General features: G+C 31.5%; 1 protein-coding gene across 1 annotated transcript; it reads left to right on the forward strand.

The window, feature by feature from the left end:
- Nucleotides 1-1,704: 1,704 nt before the first annotated feature.
- On the forward strand, nt 1,705-11,124 carry LOC100166202. The gene is made up of 3 exons (XM_001949090.5): nt 1,705-2,115; nt 6,137-6,177; nt 8,710-11,124. Exons 1-3 carry the CDS (start codon nt 2,095-2,097, stop codon nt 10,043-10,045), a joined length of 1,398 nt encoding a protein of 465 aa, XP_001949125.1. The 5' UTR covers nt 1,705-2,094; the 3' UTR covers nt 10,046-11,124.
- Nucleotides 11,125-16,984: the final 5,860 nt, after the last annotated feature.

Genomic DNA, 16,984 nt, shown 5'->3' on the forward strand with positions numbered 1-16,984 from the left:
CAAACATCTGGCTAGCTGAAATAGATTATTCATGTTAGACATATTTCAAGAGCAGAATCTATTAATATGGCTTCAATAAAATCGTGACGACAAATGTTGACACGTGATGATTAGTTGAGCATTTGAGCACCCTATAAATTGGTCTTGTTTGACGTGTACACAGCCGCCTACGCAGTACAAAATGTTTTACGCAAAAATGAAGAATAAGCGTGTTTCTTTTTAATAAATTCGTGACATACGATTATACGCGTTCACTTCCGGCGATATAACTACTCGATAATTGAATATATTATAAAAAGGAGAGTTTTTCATGTTTAGTATTTACCTATTGGCTATTTGTTTAGGCATTTCCTCCTATTAAGAGGATATTAATTCTCGTCTTCTCGACATAATTAACTAGATCAATATGAGCGTTGAACTGAATATATGATGTCGAACTGTCTACGAACAATTAATTCAACTTACTACAATTCTTTATTTATTCCGAAAATAGTAAATAAGAGTTAAAATATGATGTAAAACTTGTTAAAAAAATAATATATTCGAAATAATTGAATATCGTATTTCTTAAATTTATAAATTATATCCTATTCTGAAGTTTTTATTATCTTCTATATATATTATTAGAAACCTAAAATTGTCTGATTGTATATAGATATAAAATTACAAACGTATAACTAAGCATACATTATGTTTATTACTTATTATAAACAAATACATTTTTCAAAACTTCTTGATCAGTTTATTGTACATGTCAAATAATCTCATCAAAATATATTTCGTTGTTTATTTGATGAGTATAATCGTAATCCTAATCGTAATCAATTTAGTAACAGCAACAATAACCATTATTACCATATAAGTTATGTCAATAACCGTATTACCTATAATGATAGTATTATATTCTTAGACTATAATTTTTTACCAAATTTAAGTTTCTAATGCCAATCATTGATTGCTCAAAATAATAGCTAATATACTTGGACGATTTTCCATACATATAGCCTATAACAATATCGTTTAGACTATTTAAAGGTTAGCAAATGATCTTTGACTTCGATAAGATGATCCGTAAACTGGCGCAAAGTCACAAAACAATTAGATATCCAAATTCCGAGATATGTATAATTATTAAAATTGCTGGCATTCGTACCAAAATCCCAGATTAACGATTACTTTGAGTTTTGAGAGAAGAGGATGTATAGTGTCATATTTTGACGACCGACCATGTAATCGAAAATGAAAATTCCATGGTCACAAACGGTGTATAGGTACCTACACAATAATGTATAGACATATAGTATTCGCGGGCAATCAAAGTCTCCATCCAGCCGTCCAGGTACACACGTTTAAGCATTTATCATATATAATAATTACTATACTAATATAATATTACGCCTATTTATGCGCATTCCTCGGATGGTGAAATGGGAGAAATTTGTGGCGTCGGATGCGGCTATTGAATTCGTATAGGTATACAGTGTATAATGTACGCGATCCATGCGATTTGTGGAAAGCCTGTGCGCCGGTATCGTATAGCCACTATAGCCAGACAGTTAGGTAGGTATAGGCGGGTATAGGTATATAGCTGTTACCTACATATATATACATATTATGGTATATACCAGTAATATCATACTTGCATGCCTATACAATATACGCACACCGCAATGTTCGCACTCCCTCCAGCGACTCCCTCGCAACCGGTCTCCTAGAAGCTTATAAAAGATCGTAATTAGAGGTCATCGTGCGTCTTAGATTCAATGCCAATGCACAAACACGGTCAGACTGCACATTTCCACAATGCGATTCTCGTTCGATTTCGGGTAGTACTGCGTCGATATTTGATCATAGTTATGTTATTTACGCGGTTCTAACTGCAATAAATTAATAATAATATAACATAATAATATAGAGTTTAAGTATTGAAAAGTTTTAACGCGCTACTAGCATTTCCAAGATGCGCCGGACACGGGTCGTCTAAGGCTACTATATTATATTGTATAATATAAAATATACCAAAATAATTCAAGATATATCAGAGACGATTATCAAATCGATCAACAGCTGTGGATTTATTTTTAAATTTCGACCATGAAAACGGATAAAAAAATGGTGAGTACATTGAACATATACCTAGGTACAAGAGATATTTACGTATCATGCTATTATTTTATAAATCTAATATATTTATGTATATATTTTTTCGATACTTTATTTCCAACTATCATATTATATAGATAGGAACACCTTCTAGAATTTCATTTTACGGGTTTTTATAACGTCTAAGATTTTTATATTCATATTAGGTACCTATTTACACAGTCAATATTAACAGACGAATTTTAAAACACATATTCAATTTTTTTTTTGTTTACGAGACGCTATTGAAATACACACTTTCTGGTTTCATTTACAAATAATTTAATGTTTCATACAAAAAAATGATATGAATGTATGATTATTGCGATTACAATAATCATTTTATATTACATTTAATATAACTTTATAGCAGATGGTGAAATTTTAAATTATATAAATTTCAGAACATAATATGTTTTCAATGAAAAAGTGAAACAGTTTTATACACAATTTATATCTTCAGAAATTCAAAATTGAAAATCCTTTTTAAGTACTTACTAAAATTAAATGTAAAGGTTTGAATTACCTCGTGTTTTTCAGGTTCCAAAAATTATAATTTACATTTGAATTAATATTATTCAATCGTATTGTTACATATAAATAATGTATTTTAAACAATTATTGTAATCTAAAATAATTTATAATAGGTATATAACGCATTGGTAACCCGCAAAATGTTTGTTCTCTGAAGTTCTCTCAACTTTAAATACATATAAGATATAAAACTTATAACTAATTAGTAATTATTCGTTCAATATTCAATGTACTTTATCTATCCAAATATTCAGAATAGTATTTTGCTTCGGAGTATGAAATTAAAAACTATGTTATCACTTAAAATGGTAAAAACGTATAAAACTAAAACGGTAAAAATTATAAAATTAATGTTATTTTGCAATGACATCAAATAAATTATGTTCAAATGAAATTTATAAAAAAGTTAAAACTTTTCAAACAATGAGTCAAGGTCAGTGAAGAGTGAAGACACTTAAAAGGATCACTCTGTAAATGTATAACTTACTTTATCTAGTTATGAATTAGTTTAAATTCCTCTAAGGTTATTATTGTTTTTTAAAAAACAATACTAAAATTGGGGATTAATGAAAAGGTTTTCTGAAAAATATAGATGTATAGGTATATACGATAATTGACAAAATATGACATTTAAAATAATTTATAAATGAAATCATACATTTGTAACTTTTGTCATAAATTGTTAAATACATTGTACCTGGTCTATATATAAAAACATGAACATGCGAGTTAAGGGGAACCCTAAAACCTCTAAAAACTCTCAAAAAATCAAATATCTGAAACCCATATAACCCGAATGACTCTGTTTTCAAAATACCCGAATAAAACATTCGGGTTAACCCGAAACCCGAATAATTTTGTTTTCACAATCTGCATGTGATATATAATTTTGTATGTACTTCTTGTTGTGAGTTCGATTCTGTCCTTAGTTGCTTTATAATAATAATAAATTAACAGGAACAATTTTACAATCAATCAAAGGTGATATTAATAATTATTTTCTTAGAAATAAAATCTATTAAAATCATTAATTGATTCTGATTAAACTAAATCTCGAAATATTAAATTATTTCTTATACCTAATAAATGTATACATATTTGTATAATCAATTACTCTCGACAAATCTGAACAACGTATTGACACTTAATTGTCGTGACAAAAATACCAAATTCTCATAAGTAATGACTAATACGTAATAATACCTATGATTAATACCTAAATAGTATTATTTGCCAGCCAACTTCCCAAGCGGTATAATTTAGTAACGAATACGGCTGTTTTGTAATTTTCTGGAAATCTAAAAACATAAATTAATTTTTATTTTATTTCTCTGCCGTTCAACGCCCCTATGGTGCCCACCCATATAGGTGACTTCGCAAATGGAAAATAAATAGGTACCTAACTAATTTTCCAGTATCTTGGTTCTTGCAGTTTCTTAGAAAAATGTAACTTACTACTGTACATAAACTCAATGTGTTTTTTTCTAGCCTATAATAACGGTTATAGAACCGTTATGGCTTATTTTGGACATTTATCAGCTTAATTATCTGGACACTTAATTGTATTGTTTAATGAAATAATGATTTATTTCGACAAAAATTGAATTATTGCAAAAAACATAATAATCAATACAGATAATTTATTTTGGTTGGTTTTAAACATACCAACATGAAAAAAGGTGGGTAAGTGGATGTCGCTCTGCTGTACAGTAGGTTACTAGTGGGTCACTATAATATAATGGATAGTATTAAATTTGAATTCAATGATATAATATCACTGTATAAGAAAAACGATTCTGAGCGGAGACGGTTTGTCAGTCTAGGTATTAGACATATCTATTATAGGTATACTTATCTATGGTATTAAAAAAAATTGACCTATAATAGGTATCAATAATAAATTCCAAATTAATCATATCACAATATCCATTAGTTACGCGTTATACATCAACAACAAACCGTGGTACTATCATAGATACATAATAGTATACTTTAGAAGTTTCAAGTACCCACAAATAATATTATATAATCACAACAAAATAACTAAAATAGTTCAACTTCAAATGCTTATAAAAATAATTGTGCCTATGTATTTTTAATATTTTTCAACTGCTATTGTAACAATGTATCAGGAGCCTTTTATTATTTTTTTACACTTTTTGGCCCCATAGATAAAACTTTATTGATATTTATAGAAAAAAAAAAACTAAAAAAATTGAAAACTGAAAATGTCCGTCAACAGCTCAAAAAGAGTCAAAATATTTTCAAAACTGTATGGTATATATAAAATGCTAATATAAACATTCAGTGAAATTTTCAAGTTTCTACAGTCATTCGTTTTTTAATTATATAAAATAAGAAAATCGTTACGTAAGAAATCGAGTGCCACATTGTGAAATTTTGTATTTTCTAATGTTTATATAAATTATAATTTTGGTTTAAAAATTAAATATTAAGAATAATTAATTTTAATTTTTAACTTTTAAGTGCATTTCTGTATTGCGCGTTACTATTATATCTTAAAAGTTAAAAGTTACAAGTTATAAGAATATAATATATTCTGTATATAATATATATTATACAATATATACAATACAATATATTATACGAAATATATAATATATATTGTTTCCAAATAACGTTTTTGATAATATTGTTTTTTTTTATATATATATAATAATTAATTTTAATTTTCAACTTTTTAGTGCATTTCTATATTGCGCGTTACTATTATAACTTAAGAGTTAAAAGTTATAAGAATATAATATAAAAAAAAATATATTATCAAAAACGTTATTTGGAAACAATAGGAAAATAACGTTTTTAAAAACGTTAATCAAAAACAATATGGAAAAATAACGTTTTTAAAAATGTTAATTAAAAACAATATAGAAAAATAACGTTTTTAAAAACATTAATCAAAAATTTAATGATCAAAAACGTTTAAAAACGTTAAACAAAAATTATATTTTTTAAATCAATAAACAAAAACGGAAATGAAAAAATTAAAAACGTTTTCCATCCCTGGTTTAAATTAAAAAAATTATAGTATAAAAAATGTACCTATGTTTTTTAATTTTATTGTACTTCACATTAAAAAGGAACGAGGAAGGAACTAGTTCCTTTCTCCAAGACAGGAACGGTAAAGGAATTAGTTCCTTTTTAACAAGAAGAACGTGACGTGAACTAATTCCTTTTTAAAAGGAACTTTCCAAGCACTATTGTTATATATTGGTCACCATAATAATTGCTGTAGTCTGTAACCTCGTAGCTGTATCCTATACTATATTCGAATAGTTTGGTTGGTTCCATAAATTTGTATTACCTATACGTAGCAGAACTTAACCAAATGACATAGGTAATCGTGATATTATGCATAATAATAGTATACATAAGCTTAAACAAAAAAGTATGTTTTCGGACCTATTTGATAATATTATTATTTGTTTATGGATTTCAGGTGCTGATTTTTCTTTCATTCCTGGTTGTTGCTCATTGCACGTAAGTTTGTTCAAATTCAATAAAAACATACAAATATCTGTTGTTGATTTAAAAATATTAATCGATTGACACTAGAGACAAAATATTAAATAAAGTAAAAAATCTATCCCCCAAATTCGTATAACCTGGCAGACAACACAATATGCTAACTATGATAATATTATTATCATGGTTAGCAGTGGATTAAACTATTGCAGCGGAGAGGGCAATAAATGTTATAAATATTGTTTACCTATTATCTCTAATAACACCCGTCTACCTCTCAAATAATTTACCAACGATAATTAATGTATTCCTTTAAACACTAAAGATAGCAGTCATTGAAGCGTTTTAGGATTATAAAACTAATATAATTTTATCGAAATGGTATTATCCATATTAAAATGACTAAGTATTGCATAAAACGTACACAGAAATATAATATTCAAGTATAATGAATTCTTTTTTAAAAAGTGTTGCAATATACATAGTACATGTACAATCAATTGGAGCTTTAATGCTATATATTTAACACCCCCCCCCCCCCACCATTGTAAAATATCAGGGGGGTCTTACTACCTCTGCCGCCAGATTACGCCTATGATGGTTACAGACACTAAAATGTATATAGTATTTTACCTATACTATTATACTCATCCCCTAACGGCCTAACACAATATGTACATTTTGATGTTCAGTATAATAATTATTAGGTCCATCACAGTAGGTATATCGACTATTTAAAACCTATACCGTAGGTACTATTAGGGTTATTCGTATAATGATGCTGTTATTGGCCCTTTAGGCGGTATAATAATAATTATTAACACAAATCGTGAAATAATATAGAGAAGACCGCATGAATAATACCGATACGAATTGTCTGCCCGGGACCGTCGTATAGAAAAACCAGTTGTTAACGGATATGCACGTATCGGGGTAACTGGCAACCGATGTGTACCCGAGGCGATCACTACGAGGATAATAGGAACATATTATACAAAAAGGAAGATGCACGTCCTCCTTATTATTATAGGTATGGTATAGGTACATAATATTATGCATCAAGTATTCCAGTAATTTCCAGCCACGTCTTCGCGTTAAACGTTATACATTTTGAAATTTTCGTTTTTTCTCTTCTCTAATGATTTTTTTTCAAAACGTGTTTGCCGCTTTAATACATCAATCGATTATAATCATATTATAATAGTAGCGTTACCTACCTACAAGCAACCGTTTCAAACAATTTATTAACAACTTGATACGAATGAACCCATGTTGTTATTTATTCTACGAAAGATGAATATCCGGCATTATATAGGTATGAAAATGTATATCTATATACTTACCTAGTTATGTAAAATATCATGTCATTGTCGCAAACTTGCAGCTGCGGCCTCAGTAAACTAGGAATTCAAAACATGATTCAATAATAAAACCGGCAATATATTATGAAATTCGCACTACCACTGCATATTACGATGTTTTCGAGGTAACTATTTTGATGATTCAGTAAAAGAAGCTTAATATAATGTTTGAATGCAGTTGACAGTTGTCAGTTGCAGACACTATACAATAATTTTAGTAGAATTATGATTTATCAAAAGAAAGTATGTCTCGAATTGTAAGTTATGCTCAGTCGTGAGTAGACGAATAGTGACCGTTATTGAAATTTATTGCAGAAAACTGTGAATGGTATAACGAATATACGTAAACGCGACACATTATAATAATAGCTATACATAGTATATATTATAATATATCGTGTGTACAAAAACGTATTAAACGAGAAACTTATGATTATGAATTCACGAACTTTCATTTTTCAGTTTCAAACGGGAAAAGTACAAAATATGGGAATTCTTAGTGAATGACTAGGAGGGGAAGGGGTACAATGTACTTTATAAGTTGTTAATATTCAAGTCTCTTCCGTCAAGTTTTCCGCTACAGGATCATCTAGGCATCTGAATACCCATCATCTAATATTCCCAAACATAAAATAAATACTGCAAAAATAACAATTAATATTATTTATAGTGTGAACCCGCTAATGAAAAACCCGCTTTTAACTATCCATAAACTATCAACTGGGTCTTTTATTAATATTATTATTATTATAACTAAAATATTTTTAAAAAAATTGTTTTTATAATTATACATCTATATCATCATATATATTTATCAGTTAATGTGTTTGGGCCTCGGTCTGTATTGTCATAAAAATAAAATAAAAATATGTGATTTAATCGAGAATTCGGTCTGCGATCGGGATGTTAAACAATATACAATGTATTTATTTCACCGTGTCTTTTATATCGATTACGTACACGCATGACATGCGTGTAGTACGTACTATTCCACTAGTTTTCGTAACTAATATTTGAACGCGAAAATATAACTACAAAATATGAGTTATTGCAATAGGCACCCGAATTGGTATTAACGCATGACTTGCGGAAGTAGATCGTATGATACGTAGACCGACTATTCGATCGAATTACATACAATGTGTACAAATGCGTTTTACAAAAATTATTGGCACCGAACATACAGGGACTTGCAGCCACTGGCGAGCAGCGACGAAGAGAACCGAGTAGATCCGTTCGACAGACTAGCCGCAGGTGTCGGTGGCGGCAACCCGCACCCCGAAACGAGCGTTACCGAGTCGACCACGACTCCGGCGGCCGTCGACGGCCACCGGTCAGGCAGACAGTATTACCAACAGTCGGCGGCATTCGCGTTCCAGCCATATCCGCAGCGCAGGGCATACAACAAGAACCCGGGCCAGCCGATGAAGAGGCCCAAGTTCAGGACGAAACCCGGCGGTGGAAGGCGGGGGCTGAGGCCACGACGCAGGCCGTCCATGTCTGGTGGGCCACCGACGATGCCTTCGGCGACCGGTTCGCGGTACAGGCGGTTACCATCACCGGCTCCGATGTTGCGCCCTCAGCACGTCAACTATATCGACACGGCGGGTGGAGCGGACTACGATGACGGTTTCGAGTCAGCGCCATTGCCCGTGTCGTCGTTAGACTACGGCGACATGCGTGAATTTGACCACGAATCGGCCGCTTACGCTTACGGGCCGCCGCTGCAGGCCGTCGCTGGTGGTCGGTCACGCAAGCGTCCCGTCATCGTCGCCGCCGCCTCCACCGTCGGGTACGCCGACGAAACGCGTCCGGCGGGCATCGTGCACGTGCCGATGCGCGTCATTCGGCCCACCGCACCTCCGCGGTCGACCGCCGCCAACGAAGTGGACGCGGTGGCTGACCCGATGGACAAGCTCAGACAGTTGGTGCACGAGGCAATGGACGAGCACTTTGCCAACCGGCACCAAGATCTGTACGGCGACGGGTTCGGAAAACAGCATCAGCAGCAGCAGCAACAGCAACAGAACCATCCGAACATGCAGCAGGTGTACAGCGCCAAGTACAAGCGGCAACCGCCTACGCCCGCCGACAGGGAGAAGGCCCTACACCACGATCATGAACAACAGCGAACGGCCGACGCAGTGAGGTCTGCCACGGCGGCCGTACAGCCATCGCAGTCATCATCCGTCAAGGCGACCAAAGACGCGGACGTGGACGCGGACGGTTCGGACGACCGGCTGACGTTGGCCGAGATATCTGCGTACATGGGCGCTAAACCCGCGGAAACGGTACTCAGCGCCGGCGGTCACCGGTACGTGTTGTCTGACGCACTGCAGCAGAGCTACCGACACCAACAGCAACAGCGCCAACAGCTAGATCACCATCACCAGCAGTACAGCGGCGATGACCATCACCATCAGTACGGCGGCGAGGACCATCATCAGCCGCAGTATTTGCCTTACGTGTCGCCGTTCGAGGCGCTTTACGAGCTGCCGGCCGCTCGGTGGACGTACAAGTAATATTGTAGGTACAATTATTTACTGCACAGTAGGCGTACGTGGCACATTTTCTGTGCATCTTGTTTCATATTAGGTAGCTGATTCTAATCATCCATCCAAAACCATAAAGGACCGCTAGTTATACTAGTCGAAACCAATAAAAAAATAAAATAAAAAATTTCAGTTGCACCTAAAATGATACTAATACTTACTGTATTATACGCATTTATACATAATTCCATCCAAATAAAAATTAAACAATAACTATTTTTGATGACTAAAATATTATAATTCGCTTGTTATCTGTAATGACGTGTACAGGCACTTAGAGTATTGAAGCCTGCAGAACTCTGGATGTTCTTAAGCAGTTAAGGTGTCAAAAATTGATAAAAACAATTAACTATAATATGAATAAATTCATCCTCTAAGTAAAAAATTTAAATAACACTTTGAAAATAAATTTCTGCAAATTATAGGTTGAATATTATATTTTTATATTACCCTTGAGTGTAAATGTGTAATAATTATAGCACGTTATAAAAATCAGTACTCAGCACACGCTTATAATACTTACGTACCTACTTAATTCTATACGAAAATCATTCTCTTCCAATCGTAGTTATATATTATATGAGTTTGCTCGATTAAACGTAGGTACCGGAGATTAAGTATACTTACATGTAACTTATAAAATATTTTAAATACTTAGGTACTTCGGTACTAACATAATTAGATAATATTAAAACCTCGTATATTGAACTTTTATAGTATATAATATAATAATACATAAAATGTATACCATAAATATATTGTAAATTTAACTGTATCGGAAATTTGTTTTATTCATTTACGATTATATATTTATATTATATATTAGTTGAATTCTTGTAATTATTGATAATGTTCGGCACACACGTTGAGTGTGCGACTTGTTTATGTACCTATACCTATTATTATTTATTATTTATGATTTTTTTTTGTGTACACAATACATAGTATAGCATATAAATAATATACAATATGTATTAACTATGACTATAATATTTTTGTGAAAATGTCTACATTTTGTTAAATTATAATATTATTATTATCTATGTCGACATCGCGACTTTCTCATTTGCCAATTGGTTCCGACGTAAACGCATGCGAGTACCCAATATACTCCCATGGTATAACTATAATAGTAAGTACCAACGAGTGTACGACTATACTACCTACGAGATCCGAATGATAACAATAATTTCGGGTATTTTATTCACAGATCACCAACAAAATTACAGGCTTCTATACTCACGTATAATGATATCCATTCCGTTTGTAAATACGAGTCCCATATAGTTTACGCGCATTTCAGCAGTGTAATTTACGGTGTCGTATATACATTTGTGTAAGTGGCATATTATTACGACTGGGTTTTAGTACGTGTCTACTGCATATGGCTTATCCTATATAGTAGTTATACAGTTAGTTTTTTTTTATTCGATTGACATGCGTACCATACAAATAATATTATGTTGCTACGAATAAAACGATAACGATTATGGAAACGATTCAAAAGATCCGTTGTTTTAAGCAGCCTACGCTTAATGTTATCATGTATTGTGTACGCATGTTTGACGACTTAATTACGTAATAAATTTCAGTACCTAACTTTATTATTATGAATATATTTTAGTGTTAATATTATTATAGCTGTAAACAAAACAATAAAGTATAATGTTTTATAGGTACTCACCTACGCGCATTAACTTTTTTAATATGGCCCATATATCATTACAACTCAATATAAGATGTACCTATGTTAAAAGTGTGTATTACCTGTCATAACAATGTAAATTAAATAAGTATAACATAAAATACTGTATAATTAATGGTCACGATAACGTAAAAAATAAATAATAATGATTAACGAGTAAAACGGCTTGGCACCCAACCATATTATTATCGTATAATTACACATGCTGTGATGTCTGAAGAAAAGTTATTATACATAATTTAACTCTAAAAGTATACAATATAATATACATTTAAATAATTGGTAATTTTTCATTGCTAGTTTAACTAATCACTGTAATATGTTAGCAATTTAATATATTAACTATAAGTTGAAGTATTTGGCCAACTAATTAGAAACAAAAAATGTAAAAGTAAAGATACATTAATAACATAGTTTTTTATTTACATATATTAATTATTTTAATTTATCAGAAAAACTTTTCAATTATGTATATACAATCAAGCTAGTACCTAAAAATTAAATAGAAAACCCGTGCAATCATGAATAATGATATTAAAACGATTATTATAATTATAAAAATTGGAATTATAAAAATTGAAATTAAAAAAAATTTTACGAATAGTATATTATTATAATGATATACAATTACAATTTTATAGATGTAGGTAGGTCGTACGCATAGGTGATTTTTAAATTAAAGTTTACAAAAGTTAATAAACATATTATATTATATGCTTATATTATTATAAGTAAATATAAACATATAATCATACTTTTATTTCCATCCGAATTAATTTAATACCCGCGGTACGGCTGAATTACCTATATATACCATAACGTACCATATAATAGGTGCCTGTTGTTATTCGCCTTACGAAAATCGCCAGCAATAGACAATTGGAAAATAACCAATATACTAGGAGGTATTCAGTGTATTATTATAAGTGAGACACAAAAGGATAAAAAAATATATTGTTATATAAAATAGCTGATATTATTTCGCGAATAAACAATCGAGACATTTTGTAACGTAGGTCAATATAATATTATACACTTCGTATATTATATTATAACACAAATTCAATAAACTATTTAGTGTTAGTCAATTTTTTCGCCGCTGAACCATGCATGACGAATTGAAGTTAAATGCCGCTGCAGCGTGAAAAGTGTATAAATCATTTATTAGTGTATAATATATATTATAGTGACCAATAATTACTGCAACGATTAATCTGTGGAACGACCAACACACATATTTTGCATTTATTTTGTTTGACGCACGGCCGTGAACATTAGCACCAAATTAAACACTGCTGAGCGTGTCTATAGAAACTGAAAATCCGCCGCGTTGAGTTGTACATTAATAACTTACGCATACCGTACACATAATTCATAAAGATTTATATTTTATATATACAGAGTGATTCATAAATTACTCCACCTAGTTTTTCCTACGATTCTTAATTAAATTAAATTTTTTTGATTTTTAGAATGCTTAGGCGCTTAGCTACTAAAAGTTAATATTATACTTCAAGAGCAGATATTCAAATACTTTGGTTCTTTACTCCATATATAGTTGGTAGTGTCCTACAATAGGTACGCACGCCTGAGACAATACTGATTTCTTTACACCAAAAAAAATTTCAAAAAATTATTGTTCTACCTAGGAAAGGAGTTGAAAACAGTTTTTAAAACGACGTTTATGTTACTTAGATTTTTTAAAGGAAGAAGCTTATTTTGACGTTTCGACCTGCGCTATACTGTTTATATAAATGACAACATTTACGTTGATAAAAAAAAAAATTAGGAAAATGTTACTTTTTTCGAACTTAGGCGTTGGCGGCATACCTGTTGATGGCTTTTTGATTTTTTAGAAAAAAAAATATATTACCTAACTATTGTAATTTTGTAAAAAAAATCCTAAACTTAGAATCGGGACGATTATGCGTCCTAATTAGAAAAAATAAGTAGGGATACGGCACTTACTACGCTAGAATATCTGAAAAATTTAGTTGTGTACTCAGGCTCCTTACGCTCCCCCTCCTCCCCACAAATCAAGCACTGGTTATCGGATAAAATTATTTTCTAAACAGCCGTAGCCATTAATCAAGCAATATTATGGTGTATATTCCGTTCGTGGGATCTCGTGAAACGCGCAACACGATAGGTATTAATATTCGCTCGGATGAGGATTCGCCGGGTAATAATAATTTTACAGACTGTCTGCTGGTTTCGACGGCTGTTTCGGTTTCAACCATGCTCGGTAGATCGTCGATGCGATAATACGACTATAATATTATACGTATACTATAACTATACGCTCGATAACGTATGCTCAATAACGCCCTAAAGTGTACCTACAACACTGCTTATTATGATAAGTATTTAACTATTAAGTAGACATACACGAATATTGAATTATGATATAGGGACCTACACCAATCCATGCCGATTGCAGGTAATGATAATATGATAAATCTTTGGAATCGACTCCTGCGAGATTCTTATAATAATAAGATTTCGACTGACTCTGTGCCACGTACCATATTATAATATTATTTTAATATCGTAGGCTGTCTGCAGGCCGTACAGACGTAAATCACGTCGTGCAATTAATTCGAATTGATAGAAAAATCCAAATATCTTTAGAAAGTCGTAACATACCTATCATAGGTACTAAATTTCATTGAAGGTATACGCGAGTTGTACATATTATGCATATCTGCGTTCGTTGTGACCCTCCGTTGATGCAGCTTTCGTTATCGTACATATAGTTATAATACACGTAATTGGTTTTATAAAAAAAAAATTACAAATATATTATTTGATGATAATTTTATATTTGACATACAAACACACAAAATATCGTGCTTACCACTAAATTGACTTAATTAAATATTTTATTATTAATATTTGAAGATTTGTTTGTCGTTTGTGCAGGTTCTATTTTTAACATGATATAGGTAGGCCGTAGGCATTATAATGGATTCCATCAGTACCGGGTGAATAGAAACACTTTTCAACTTCAAAAGCTTATAACTTTGGAATGGAAATAATAAAACAGCATAGTAATACCTTAAAATGTGGGTCTTAAAACACACAATACAATCATTAAAATTAAAAAAACCGAAATTTCAAAAAAGATTTTATATTTATTTTTAAGTATGCTGTTTCTATTCACCCATACATGAGTATTACAAAAATTATATAGATTTAATATGATTTGTTTTTCACCCTGTTCAATTGTGAATAGAAACAACATTTTATAAAAATTCACGATTTTCTTATCAATGTTTGGCTATAATGGAGGAACAATAAAATAATAATCCTTAATTATTTGAAAACTACACTACTTGACAATCGATAATATAAATTAAAAATATTGATAATATGAAAAACTCGATTGTGGGGACATCGAGCAAAACACTGATTTTGTTTTTATTCATCCATCAGTTTCTGATTCACCCGGTTTTACGGTATAGAATAATTCTACATCGTAGAATATAGAATATTATAATCTGTAGATGATCCCCAATCATTAGTTGTAGGTACTTATTGATTATATTTTATACATAATTAATGTTTATGCTGACTCGTAAATGGATTTATTATGCGAAACTTAACGTGTTGGGTTGGGATGGATTTAGGGATATGCTTTTACGTTGCTTATTTTTTTTTTCTTTTTGATGCTATAATTTGTTTTATATAATTTATTCTCATTATTCAAATTCAATCATGTGATCGTAAAATAACAATTAGGCACTATGTTAGTCATAATTATAAATCATATTGTTTTTCTGAAAAGAGAGAATTTGTAATTTATGAGATAAATAATACCTATATATAATTATTATCTTCAATAATTTGTATCGGGCTATATAATATTCTTTGTGCTATTGACACATTTTTCATTTTACATCTATTATTATTTATTATACATATACACATGTACCTATAATAATATATAATAATTAAAACAACACAAAATAATATGGTATATGAGAATGATAATTGATAAATATTCCACGTGACTACATTAAATTAATATAACTTATTTAGGTAGAAATATGAAAGAAATCTTTCAGAAACATAATATCCTATGTATAGGAAAAATTTTAATTGCAATGGTCAATCATAAACGTTTAATGTAATCGTCAATTACATTCAATAACGGTTTGAATGTAATACTTCATGCATAATATTTTCTGTTATTGAAAAAAAATATACCAATAAAGTTGTCTGTTGATCTGGTTGTACTGGCATACTATAATGACAGTCAAGGCGTTTATGAATTAAGATTTTGAATAGTAAATACACATCTGGTATAGTATAACAATGCTGTTTAAGGTAAAACACACATGCGAATAACAATAATAATTGTTGTAATAAGTGTATAATATACGACCCGTCGACGCATATATAAGACTAGAGACTTGAATATTATGGAAAACTGACGGAATCGGAAAACACACGTCGGCCGTGTCTTGTGAGCATTGAACACGCCACCACGTCGTAGGTATTCGGCCAGCGTACCTATATAGAAACACTGTCATCGTTGCCCAATAATTGCTTAAAATATTATTCCAAAACTATATACGATTGAAATCGATGCCGCGGCTAGCTCGTCTCTCGCGGGAGGAGTTTCCGGTTTAATATAATGTAATTATCTTATCGAATCATTTGGGCGTATACATGTAAACATACAAAAGTGTGTGTGTGTGTGTGTGTGTGTGTAATACAGCTATAACATTTCAAAACTACTTTGTAATTGACTACTTGTACGATAGTGGCGTAATTACTGGGAGGTATATAAATATGATGATGCATGTCATAACCCCCAAAACCCCCGTGACCTTTCTATGCATGAAGCGTTATTATTGTGGAGCGTGTACACTGTACAATTACTATTGTCTGGACAATTGTTTGTTTTTCCGGCGTTTTTATATAGCCACAGCCCGCGGAATTCCAGAAATGTAATTAAAAAGTTAATTTTCATTTTCCATTTGTGTCACATTCACATAATAATATATTATATGGTTTTCTTGTGAACTTGAGATGAACACAAGGACCGAGTGATCCATAGCGAGTGGTTCGGTATCAACCTTAAATAATATCTAACCTTTATTACGAGTTGACCGTTGACGATTCATAATATTATTATACTCACAAGCTTTCTGGATTTTTTCTCAACAATTAATAATTATTATAAAGATAAAACTATA

The sequence above is a fragment of the Acyrthosiphon pisum genome, chromosome A2 (assembly GCF_005508785.2).
Source record: "Acyrthosiphon pisum isolate AL4f chromosome A2, pea_aphid_22Mar2018_4r6ur, whole genome shotgun sequence".
Classification (NCBI taxonomy): domain Eukaryota; kingdom Metazoa; phylum Arthropoda; class Insecta; order Hemiptera; family Aphididae; genus Acyrthosiphon; species Acyrthosiphon pisum.